The sequence below is a fragment of the Pungitius pungitius genome, chromosome 19, assembly GCF_949316345.1.
Source record: "Pungitius pungitius chromosome 19, fPunPun2.1, whole genome shotgun sequence".
NCBI classification, from domain to species: Eukaryota; Metazoa; Chordata; class Actinopteri; order Perciformes; family Gasterosteidae; genus Pungitius; species Pungitius pungitius.
In genome coordinates, this window is record NC_084918.1 from 12,382,740 (window position 1) to 12,395,731 (window position 12,992).

The 12,992-nt window shown below is 43.5% G+C and overlaps 1 protein-coding gene across 5 annotated transcripts in view; it reads left to right on the forward strand.

The window, feature by feature from the left end:
• The first annotated feature begins 1,809 nt into the window (after positions 1 to 1,809).
• Positions 1,810 to 12,992, forward strand: part of ccny (cyclin Y) — a 28,046-nt gene continuing 16,863 nt past the window's right edge. For 4 of the 5 annotated variants that reach the window (XM_037456015.2, XM_037456019.2, XM_037456018.2 and 1 more), the window contains exon 1: positions 1,811 to 2,453. In XM_037456015.2, coding sequence (XP_037311912.2) covers positions 2,300 to 2,453 — 154 coding nt within the window. In that variant the 5' untranslated portion in view covers positions 1,811 to 2,299. Of the gene's footprint in view, positions 2,454 to 12,992 lie in introns of all 5 variants that reach the window. The other variant, XM_037456017.2, reaches the window with a different exon arrangement.

Consider the following 12,992-nt stretch of genomic DNA (forward strand, 5'->3'; position numbering starts at 1 on the left):
AACATTAGTGTATATTTAGTTAATTAATACAAACATTTGTGGAATTATGAGTGGTTTTAAGATTATGGCGCTGTGTTAATCCCAACAGTTTTTTTCTGCTCCGAATCTGATGTGCTGACTTGACCTGACTGCCACCACTGTCACCGGCAAAGCAAAGCGTGGTTTCCCCTTTTACGTCTTTTGTTGCATTTCATAGATGACACATGCTATGGAAAAGCCACCATGTTGGTCACCTCCAGTGGACGTGCCAAGGGCAAGAAAAGATCGGCCCGGTTCTGAGTGGTCGCATTCTCTGACTTAATGGATACAATCAACAGAGGAACCCATATAACATTTACAATTATGAATAACAGTAATATATTTTACATGAAACACCAGAATTAAAATGCACTCAGGAATTGGGCCTAATGCGAAACCTTATTACTGTCTTTAGCAAAACACAGTCAACTTTTGACTTCCAACAGATGAACTGCGCAGGTAAACTTCAGGAAAAAAAAAAATTAGGCTCTGAACAATCTTCTTAAAAACCTGGCGGCAGGCTTTCACCTCAGTATATTCTTTATCTCATTAAATGCAATGCAGTTGCAAAACCAGCAGGCTGCAGTGCAGCATTCGGATACATTCTGAGGTTTCCAGCATCATAAGTAATATCAACATGTCCATATTGTCTGTTATGCATGACATGCCAAGGCTCCTCAGAACCTCACTGTGTTTACGATAACCTCTGCAAATCTCGCCGTATCTTGAAGAGCCGTTTGGTATGAGTATCACTCTGTCACAGGCAAAGTTAAGCCCCAGTGGATTTTTCTGTCAAGATCCTGTAATTAACTGACTCACAAAACTCACAAATAACTCACAAATATGGGTAGGTAGGAAATGCCAGATGTTCTGGTCCATGACATGTCATGAACCTAGGGATAGACAGCCACCGTGTCGAGTCACAGGTTGAATAAAAACAAAACAAAATTGCAGGGGTAGCCTCTTTGTAGTTATTATGTTATTATTAACTACTATTACAGTCACATAATCATCCTGTGCCAATCGTTCTATATTTATTCAAGAATATTTGGAGTTAGTGCATTAGATGTGCATTAGATTGTTATTATTATATATTGAGAATTTTCGAGATTCTGACTTTGATTATAGCTTACTGCATAAAATACACATTGGTAGAATGGAATAAATTCTACAAGGAGCTCAACTGAATGCATGAAAGAATATGTTTTCTATTATAGTCTATAATTGTATGTATATATTTCTTAAATGTAGACCATTCTTCATGAACTTGCCACAGACGTCCATCTATTACATTGTAAACACCCACTTGAACCGGAACCTTTTCTCCCAAACGTGATGCTGTCGTTTTTAAAGGTAGATTCACGTACTATGGGATATTGTAATTTCGCTTTGCATACATGTCTACCGACGACGCTTCTCCCACGATTTGATACACAACCACAAAGAGAAGGAATACACAGTAAAAAATTCAAGGTACACACAATTAACACATTGCTCTTTGATTGCAGAGAATTACATCCAATTACAAATAATGCCACAGGATAAGGATGTATCCAAGACATCCGACATGGTTTACCTTGGTTATTTCAGATTTCGTTGTTGTCAAGTTTTCTCTCCGGTTTACATGCGTTAAAATCAACAAGGACACATGCCTGCTGATTGCATTTTTTTCAAAGTGCGAAGCCGTTTCTCAACTAGTTTTAAAGGAACCCGACTTTTCGTCGAGCACGTGAAGGCCACACAATAGCGGATGTAGCAGCCTAGAGTACAACGTCAACCATGCAGCGTTGAGACCAATATTCCCCCCACCCCCCGACTTGCAAAATAACGAAATTCACTCATTTCGCCATGAAGGAATAATACATCAAAATGCGTTTATGGCGACAACAGAACGCTCGAGAGGAAATTACAAGGAGGCAGAATAGAGTGTGAAACTGAAGGCGGTGAAATACAAGCAATTTCTGCCCTGGAGGTTTGGACTGGGGACGTCGGGCTACTAATGATTAACCTACTTTCCGTCGTGTTACCTGCCTTTTTTAAATGACGGGACCTCACCAGCTAAGCGCAGCCGGCTGTAGTCTCGGGAGTAGGGCGTGCAACGCGAACAGACACCGGGGTTTGTAGTTTGCACCCGGTCTGACCATCCGCGGTACCGCCCCGTTTTTTTCCCTCCCTCTCTTTCTCTCCCCTCTCGCGCTAACGTTATCCGCACGGCCCGGAGAAGGCTGGAGATACAGTACGGAGTAGCTTTGGACCTCCTTACCACGTACCGGCTCCCACCATGGGGAATACAACCTCTTGCTGCGTTTCGTCGAGCCCCAAACACCGGAGGAACAACCACTCCAGGCTGGAGCCCTACCGCCCGGAGACCGACCTGAGCCGAGAGGACACGGGCTGCAACCTCCAGCACATCAGCGACCGAGAGAACCTGGACGGTGAGATGCAGACACCCACCCTTCTCCGAGTAACGTGTGAATGCGATACTAAACAACATTACGAATAGTATTGCTATGATTGTTATTGCACGTTGCGCTCTATTGCAGTGCGGTTATGTATTTGCGGTGAATTGATCACACCCTTTAAGATGTGCGCCGTTACCGGGGAACGGATGAGAGCTTGCAACATCTGTGCAAAGGGACCCACCCACAACATTACGCCAACACCACTGTGGGCTTCCTTCTCGTAGGACTTCAAGCTTGTTGGAAATCAGCCATATGGCAGTGGTTTCCAAGCTGGGATGCAAAAGTGCAAGAAATTAGTATTATTAGTTAGTAATTGAATTATATTATCTATTCGCTAATACTGTTTTCCAACCTTATTCGACATAGACCTACAGTGACACACTGCACTGCTGCTTCTGCCTGGTTATTTGGTGATCCCGACCTGACCCCGAGATCACGTCATCTTCACCATGCGCCTGTGTGTGTGTGTGTGTGTGTGTGTAAGGTTGGCTCAGAGTGAGTTTGGGCTCCAGTGGGAGGTGTCGTGATCATGACGGACGGCGACGCACATCCCTCATCAACACCAGCACAGTTACACTCCACTGTACAATTTAGTTCTGACGCCTGCAGGGCCCATCTGGATGTTGAAGAATGGTTTGGTGCAACATACTTCGACTTGGAACATCCACACAGCTGTGGGTAACCAAATATGCTCAGTTATTTCCACAGGTAAATCTATAAAATCCTATCTGACAACAGCACAACTCCATTTCTAACGTGACTATCAGCATTGTGTATGCACATTTACAGAAAGAATATTAAGACCAATAGTCCACCCATCCTTCCTCTGCTGTTCAACACAAACCTCTTACTAACTCATTTCAATGCCGTGTGAAATGTAGCCATTTCTCCATGTTCTGGGTCCACTCAGGGATGTCGTCTTAGTTGGACGTGCCTAGAATTCGTTAACAGCGAGACTCCAGGGGCATCCTAATCAGATGTCTAAACCACGGTAACCTTAATCTTCCCATCTGGAGAAGCAGCAGCAGTTCTGCCCTGAGCTCGTTTACCTTACGTAGAAACTCTTGTTAGGTTGCTCGTATCCACAATGACATTCTTCATTTTTGGTCCATAACAGAGAAAAAAGAAGCTATACATCTCAATTAGATCCTCTCAGATCAGGCTGAGATGGGACATCTTCAAATGTCTTGTGTTGTCTGACCGGACCTAACAGTCCGAATTCTAAAGATGTTGAGTTTTGGGTTGTGCAACAAAAAGCAGTAAATCTTTACATTTGAGAAGCTTGAACGAGCACTGGTTTAGCATTTGTGCTTGAAAAAATACCCGCCAACGAAAAACAAAGATTAAATGATGACATTTTATAGACTAAGAAATGAATTGTGAGGGCGGGGGAGTCCTGTTAAAGTCTTTAGGTAGTGACCTTACATCTCTGATGGCATTCCACAGGCAGAAGTGCCCGTCTTGTGGAGGAATAAACCGCTTGATTCCAGCGAGTGAATGCACCGGAAAGTAGTGTTGGTGATCTAGTCTTGAGGACTTAGCCAAGAGTAAATACTGAAGTGTTCAAGGGGCCCGAGCAATGCAGTAAGATTTGACATCTGAGCTTGGAAGAGACAAAATGAGGCTGAAGTGTTTTTCTTGGTTGATTGTTTTGTCAGAAATTATATTGATTTCAAGCAAGATCTGTTAGTGTGTGTGTGTGGGGGGGGGGCAGGCTGCGTCAGGCATGTGATTCCTGTCAGTGGTGAGGGCACAGGGTCACAATCTCTACACAAACAAATCACACGCATAAGTGTTCCTTGTGTTCAAGTGTCCCCCTCACCCCCTCTCACAAATTACAGTGTAATCTGATTTTGCCCCCAGCAATTGCTCTCTCTGTCTCTAATGACCCGGTGCCTCCCCACCGTAGCCTACACACCGGTTGGAGGTAAATGGGCTAGAGACTCGCGTTCTGTGCTAACGCAGGTTTCTCTGGGGCCAAGCCCATTGCGCACAGTGACAGTGATGAAGACATGTCAGATATACGGGCCCCCCCAATCACAGCAGTTCAGCCTCTACAAATGCACAATTAGGTCTGTGTATGCGCTCGTGGACAAACACGCCCCCCCCCTCCCCGTCGGCCAACTTGCCCGACTACTACTCCCCCCCCCCCCCTCCGAAGTTGTAAACACAAAGGAAACACTGGCATGGGCTTCACACAGCAAGCAACACTTTATTTTAATTCATTTTTGAATGGGAATAGAAAAAAGGGAGAAAATGTTTCTTCATTTTTTCATAATCATAATCACTGTTTACCCATGCAGTGAAAGTATGTCAGTAACAGGCCCCATCTGAGCTACATCAAGATAACTGGAGGAAGACCATGGGACGATCACAGACTAACACTACAGATTGTCCTCCACATTAGCATGTTAACGCACAACCTCACTTCTTTCTCTGAAGAGAGAGGGGGTCGGGGGGGGGGCATTCTTCGAGATTTACAGACCCTCCACACAAACAGCACAGCTATTTCTTGACTAATTTGATCGGAGAACACTGCGATGTGTGTCGCTGCACAGGAGCTCTCAGGATGAAGAGAGCGAGGAAAGCGAGATGGAAAAGGAAACAGATGGATTTCTCACCCTGTTTTTTTTTTTTTTTTTACTTAACATAGACATCTGTAAATGAACAAAGGCCCACGGGCCCCGGCATTCGTCTCTGTCTCATTGGTGTTGAAGTTCGTTATTCCTGGAGCACGCACACACCCATATTGATGAGTCTCGCTTGCAGGCTAATTGAAATCTGCACATGGATTATTTATGCCCGATTGGTGAGCCTGGGGAGTCTCCTAACGAGACTTCCAGACGAGGTGACCTACTATAACACTGTTTGATCCCATTCAGTTTGGATTGTAGCTTAGGTGAAAACCTCATGTTTCTGTGTCGGTGTTTTCAGTGTCCCAGGATGTAAAGAGGAGGGTATTAAGATATTTCCAGTGTGGTAAATTCATTTCATTAATGGCTGAGATTGACATAATATAGTAATAATAATATATATATTTTTAACTGCACGTAAGACATTTTTCACCAAAGAAGTGATTAATACATCAATCATGTTAACATTTGTGGACATTAATGAGAAATAGGGTTCCTGTCAATATATTCATCTTCGCACTAATTTCCTCCATTTTACTAATTTTGTCTTTTTTTTTTTCTTGTTCACTTGGGTTTCATCAGCAATTTAAACTGGGGCAACTAACAATTATCTCCTTTCTCTATTAATCAGTGGATCACTTCCTCAGTTTACTGATTTTAGGAGGAAGTGGGTCATAGATAGATAAAGCAGTAATTAATACATTTGGCGAACCAGTGGAGCTGATGGTGGATGGCTCAGGCCATCGCAGATTCTAAATTCACAAGCATTTTGCCGATTGTAGAGGCAAATAAAAACAAAGCATTCCTTTTCACTAGACTGTTGTTTTAAGAATTGTCCTGACCACAGTTTGATGAGCTGAGTGAAAAAACAGGCATTCGTGTCATGTTTTGGGGTGTCAGATTCTTTACTCAGACAAACTTTGACACTGTTTTATAAAGTCCTAATTATTCAAACACATGATTCTATTTTTTCTGATATTGCAATTTAAAATGGTAACCCCAACAATCAAATGGTTTTAATCCTAAAGTTGGTCTCAAAATGTCATTTTGAGTGGCATTAAAGCTTAAAGAACACTGTTGAAGCATTTTAGAACATGAAAGTCTTGGCGAATGAAAGGCAATGTACAAACACAGCTTCAGGGCAAGTTGGCAGATTAAACACATCAGTGGACAGAAAATTAATCTTCAACAAAAATGGCAACCATTTGATGGAGTATTTGCTGCTTTTCTTTCTGTACTTGGTTAAATCCAGTGGTACACATTTGTGCTCCAGGAAATTATAGTTAATAGAGATTTTAAGAAAGTCTTTACTCTGTTTGGGTGTTCACCATATCAAAAAGATAATGGGCCAATTAATCAACAATGAAGATAATTGCTAGTTCCATCCTCGCACGGAACAATCAAAAGGAGCAAAGACTCAGGATTATGCATCGTGAGAATGAAAAGTATTTAATAATTATCCAGAGGGTTTACTGAGGACATGCATGTGTCAATTGTGAGTAAATTTCACTTAGTAATAATGTAATGGTGACATTTCAGTCATTGAACTGTTCGTTATTTTTATTTTTTTTGTGTTATATCACGAATATTGATCATTGTTTTCCTCTATTCGTGTTTACGTCCTGAGAAAGCATCTCTGCCCCAGAACACAAATGGCGAGCCGCTCTTAACAACCAGCACACCTTGTTTTCACTCTCAAGCATCGTAGCTACATAAAATGGGAAGTGGTGTTGAGCTTCCGAATCGTGTCTTCTAAAGCTTCTCAAAAGCCCTGCCTCATAAAAACAGTTCATCTCTTTTGGATTGTCGCCCACGGAAAGCTTGCAATATTCCCAGAGGAATAACAAATGCTTTCACGGAGAAGGGTTTCCATTTGGAACACGAGTGAAGAGATTCGCTGAGCTTTAATGAAAATGCAATTGCCCGTGACTCTTCTCCTCTAATCCCGGTGTCCGAGAAGATGCATCTGCGGCCCACAAATGTCCTGCTCACGCCTTCCCCTAATTGGGCCGCCGTCTCCCGAGAAAGTGACTTCGAAACGGTCTGCTGCCTGCTCTGATGAAGAGAGTGGAGACGGCCTCTGGATCAGTGAACAGGAACCCCTGTTCATTCATGTCAAATGCCGTTGAGTTGTAAAACACCTGTGGTACAGTGTCATGGGGTCGGGAGCCTCTGAATAGGGGGGTAAAGCATGGTGTAGTTGATACTATTAGTTATTGACAGTTAAAGCTAAAAAGTGGAAAGTCTGTATTTGCAGAATAATCTCCCCATTGTGAGGACACCTTGATACATTACATACATTTCCTTTCTCATCATTAAAAAGGATTCTTATTCTTCCTAAATTGATAAAACATTTTGGAGATAGATATTAGGTAATCTGCGGTTCATACATGGTAGTATTTTCAAAGTCAATATAGAACCATCAGGCGACCCTAAAAGAGTCGTTCGTAGCTGACTCCCAGAGCAAAGCGTTTTGGATGTGAAGAGTCAACATTTAGAAGCGCTTGTGTCCACACAGCTTTTGATATGTGTGTTTGAAGGCAACCCTGGTGCTCCCCTAAGAATAAAGGGAGTTGAGAAAGGGTTCCCCCTCTGAAGGTCAGAGCAGACAGATACTGCGCTCTGAAAATGTTAAGCTGTGGTATTACTGGACAGCTACGCAGTGAACCGTGGGAACGCCAGTGGCCTTTCCATTCTGAGTCTCCACTTAATTGCCTGGAGTGTGTTCCTTTGAACCCAACTCCAGACCAGTGTTTGCTTCTCGTAAGCTGGTAGAACAGAAATCTGTGAATGCCCACGGTTGAGTGTCGTTATGTAAATTCCCATCAGGGCTCCTGAGCGGCGTAATCAGGAATCAGAAAGCATAATTCAACGTGTGTGTGTCTCGGCGGAGCGGTGCTTTCATCCACACGCTTGCTTTGGGAGCTTGATGGAAGTTAGACGTGGTGTCTCTGAGCTCAAGAGATGATTCGGGCACAGCTGTCTGCAGGCTACTGGCATTGTTGCCAAATGTTGTGCCGCATGACCGGGAGAGAGGGCTGCTGTGTGCCTGTGAGCTGGAGGACGGAGGCATCCACGTCATACGGGCGGATCAAGTTTCGTCTTTGTGACCTTCTCTTCACAGGAGAGATTTACATGTATTCCCTCGCACGCTGTTCCTACCAAGTGACAGGGACGGAGAGTTTTCGACCAAAAGTTGACTGTTTTTTGTCTGAAGCAGACAATAATTGGCTTGTTTTTTTATACACAATGTCAACAACTCCTCGATCAAGTGGTAGGTAGTTGTTAGGAGTGTCTAACTTTATAACATTTACTTAATAATTGCATACCTACATAAATTATGAAGGAAATGCAGTGTTAAAACCTCAATAAGGGAACTTTTCTCCTGCTGTTATACCACATCCACAGAGTCACATGTCCATTCTAATGACATTACGTCAGCCCTACCACTGCCGCCATTGGACTGCAGTGAGCAGATGAAGTGAAATCTACCCAAGAAAAATGACCTGCAGCTCTTTGCTCCACCAGTAAGTTGCCATTAATGTGGTGAATAGATGAGGGCAGCAGGAAAGGCCTGCATCATAATATTTGTTTTTACTGTAGACATATAACTGATAATGCCATCACAAAGGCCAAATTCACAGTGCAGTGTTTCCCCTAGATTTTTAAGGGAGGGGGCGCCCCTCTGATATAATGGTAGGGGAAACACTGCAGTGAAAAACAGGCTCTTATGGCTGTAATGTGTACTGGCAAAATGTTCAGATTTATGCATTGCTTGAAATCGTCCTTATTTATACCAGCTGTGAATTCTCATGTGAGCTTCCATGTGACTTTCCGGAGAGGGAGACGACTGCACAATCACATGATGCTCACTCCTGTAGCATGTCGGGATAGATCATGATACAGTGCTGCCGTGTGAGTTCAGTGCTGTTCATTTTCTTCTCACTTGATATTTAGTTGAGATTTCAGTTTATTGATCCCAATCAAATATTTCTTTGTTCATAAACGGCCTCTGTACACAAATGTGTGTTTGTGCATCACTGATTAAATCCACTGTTATTCAGCTGTGTGTGTGTGTGTGTTGACTTATGCATGGCTGCTCAAGCCTGTTTGCGCATATGTGTGTGTGTGTGTGTGTGTGTGCATCCCAAAATTTGCATGCACACATGTGTGAAAATTTCAATACAGAGTATGACAGAGCGTGGCACAGTCTTTCTGTCATCTTCGGCTCTTTCCACAGCTTGACGGCAGGCGTGTGTGTGTGCGCGTGTGTGTGTGTGTGTGTGTGTGTGTGTGTGTGTGTGTGAGAGTAATGCGATGGTGGGCTGACCTTTAAGGCAAACAAAAACATACTTCAGTGAGAACAGCTTTCAGGATGAAAGTGAGTGAGAGCATACTTTGTGAGATGTGTAGTGTGATTGGCTGCTCTGGACTAGCTGCTGGGTTCGGTCTGATTTCTTTGCATTGCGATATTTGCAGACTTTTGTCCTGGACACGGCACTCTGATGCAGATCCCTGCTGGTGGTGCATGGATCATGTTCTACTGGCACAAATGGTCAATGGCACCTGAGGAATTTATGAAGTTTGTCTGTTAGATTAATATTTTGCAGTGTTTTTTACCTCCACGTGTCCTCCTGTCCTGTCTGCAGGTATTGACTTTGAGTATGTAAATGTGCCCCGCACATGTTATTAAAGACATGAGTAAAGAATAGAAGGGATTAGCTCTCGTAGGTCTCTTTCTCATTTGTATTTAACTACTTGTCGGCATCTGAATTGATTTAGTTTTAACCAAATCTTTATGGTGAATGGGAGAATATTGTTAAATGCTATTATTTCTGACTTATTTTCCTCCATTTAGTCTTTTTCTTTACACCTCTGTGTGCACTCTTTTTATGCTGTTTTTACCCACTACTCATCCCTGACCCCAGAGCAGACCCCAGTGCTGCACTGCTCTTTCACCTCTTCTATTTATTTACAAACCTAAAACAAGAGCTTTCTCCCTTCTGCAATCATTTCAGTTTTCTATCGTCATTTACTCTCAATTTGGAAGACGACCCGGCAGCAATTAGTGGAGTGTGGCCTACGAGCAGGTGGAAGGGACCGAGCATCAGGGGGGAAGAAGAGGACAGTGAACCCGGCTGTCAGCCTCTGCCGCGTGAATCGTTTCAAGCCTGCGTTGCCTAGTTACAGCGGGCAGAGGATGCAGGGATGGGAGGGGAAAGTAAGGCATACGGTGGGTTTCGGGCTCTCTGCTTAACCCATAACCCCGTACTCGCTTCTATGTCTCACTCTGTGTGTCAGTTTTGAAAAAATTCAAACTGGAGCTGCAACAGCCACTCCATTTGTGGATTTGTCCCTCGACGGACAATTAAGTTGCACTCATTAGCTAATCGCTCAATCATTTTCAAGCAAAAATGATGAACTTTTGAGGAGACTAGCTTCTGAAACAGGAGGACTTGGTATACTGGTAGACTAAATATCTTTGGTACTTAGGATATTCTTCTCAGAAGGATTTGTTAACAAACTAATGAGCAGATTAGTGGATAATGGTGAACATCAGATGAACAGATGCAAGAAAGTTTTGATCGGAGCGGCGTGTGAGCTGCACCTTCACGATGGTGCCTCTTTGGGTTACTTTGTCACACTGTCACCAGTGTGTGTGTGTGTGTGTGTGTGTACACACAGCCCAGCGGGCAAATAGATGTAGAATAACTGATCCTGCAATAACACTGCATAAAACAACACTATCAGATTAAAGTGAAAGAGAAATACACCAGCCTCTCTTTGGAATGCCAATAACACTTTGTGAACGTCGTCTCCATGTCCTTGCAGTATGATTCGCTGCTGTCTTCTTCATCCCCCTCTTGACATAGCCTTCTGGAATTGTAGTGAAAACACGCCTTCCCCTTCTCTCTACTGGTCTTTTTCTTCCCTGTTCGGTTTCACTTCACCATCACCTCATTAAAGTGTGAAAGTAATCTGCACCAGTGCTCCACATCAGCATACGTGGCCAGGGACGCTGCGGGGGGATGTCAGTGGGACAGAACACTGGAATCGATTGTCCAAATTTTGGGCTCCCTGCACAAAGTGGTGAGGCTGTGCTTTGACTTTTGGGGGGGGAATATGTAGCTTTTGGCCTGACTGCTATGAAAGTCATGCTTCCAAAGGATTTTCACTTAATAATGAATGAAATGATTGTGACGAGGATTGAGAGGATGCTTCATTTTTCTGTTCACACAGAAACCATTTTCAGACTGTAACCACTGGAATTTGAGCACATTCAATATTGCCGTTAAAGTTTTCCACTACATAGAAATCTTATCGGCGCAGCTTTTGCTCCGGCCCGCTGCCTCTTATCGCACACGCTGTACAAATGAAAACACGGCGCCTCCATCGTGCAGTGGCACAGCGGTGAACGCCGTAACACAGATAGCCTACTTTCCCAATGACGGGGGGCGTCTTGCCTCCTTTGTGGTCCAAGGTGAGAACCACTGAAAGGCGATAAATGACAACAAGCAGTATTTTAGGATAAGTTCCATATTTGGGCACCATTTATGTACATTTAGGATAATCCTAAAGCATCGTCTTTTAAATTGTCTGTATCAGGGTAATGGAAGTTCCTGTGAAAACGGATCCTTTACATGCAAGGCTTTTCACAGAAGGGCACAGAAGCTGTAGGGCTCCATGTCAAGTGGTCACAGCTGATGTGGCCTACATGCTGGCGGTCTTTGACACTAATAACTAGTCAACGCGAGAGTAGTAGTAGTAGTAGTAGTAGTATTAGTATTGAGTCATTATGTATTTGCTTGATAAACAATCCTCCGATGGGGGAAGAATATCTCTAACTAACTAAAGAAAAAACGGTCTGAGTAGCCGCGTCAGTGACCCGTGGAGCTTTTGGTGCGTCGTCGGACATTTATATTTTAGTTATACTTAAGTTTGATTTTCCCAAAACAAAAAACCTCCAAACAGACACAGCTCCTCTCTTGGGCACAAGTTGCGTTCATCACTGGTCTTTTGTTGTTCCTCCTGTATCGCTCTTTTCCGTGTTTTCACGTAGTTACTTCTTGTTATGAGCTGTACCCAGCATGCAGTTCAGTGGGGTAATTTTTATGAATGTAAAATTATTGTGTTACAAATTGTTTTTTTCACAAGCTGTGCTGTAGTGTCGTGGTGTTTTACCTTGTTAAAGATTGTTTGTTATGCGTTATTCATTCTTATAAAGTTGTAACCATGACTCAATCTCAACACACGTAAGACAAGTAGCTCGTGAAAAAATAAATTCTGCCGCCTGCCAAAGAGCAACGTCAGTTATGGGGTAACACCGGTTTGAACGGTACGTAAAGCGTTTAAACCGGTAAACTGCCCAGCCCTAACAGACGTGCGTTGGTGCTACGAGGAAAAAGATTACTGCCACAGTAACATGCTCAGTTAATGGTTCCCTCTTTTCTTGGTGTGTTGCTGTCCTCTCCAACATCACAAGACACACACAGACACTTACACAGAGGTGTTATCAGGGCCAAGTCACAGTATCATGTGGTGCAGCAGTCATACGGTCTGAGCTGTGATCAACGGAATGAGAGCGGTGAGTTTTGCTGCTCCGAGCTTCACCCCCAGAACCAGAAGAGGGCTTAGATTCAAAGTGTGACGGAGACCGAAAGTGATACAGTAATCACACGGTTGTTAGAAGGGGAATCTGCACGGCAACGCCCTAATTATAAATTCTTGTTATGGCGCTTTTCGAAGGACGGCTTCACTTTGCCTCACATTCTCTCAGATGGCACTGACGCCGTGAGAAAAAAGCACCAGTCTTGCCACATGGCAGCATCATTTCAAACCGTCTCTATTAGAATGACAAAAGGTGTGTCCACCTTCACAC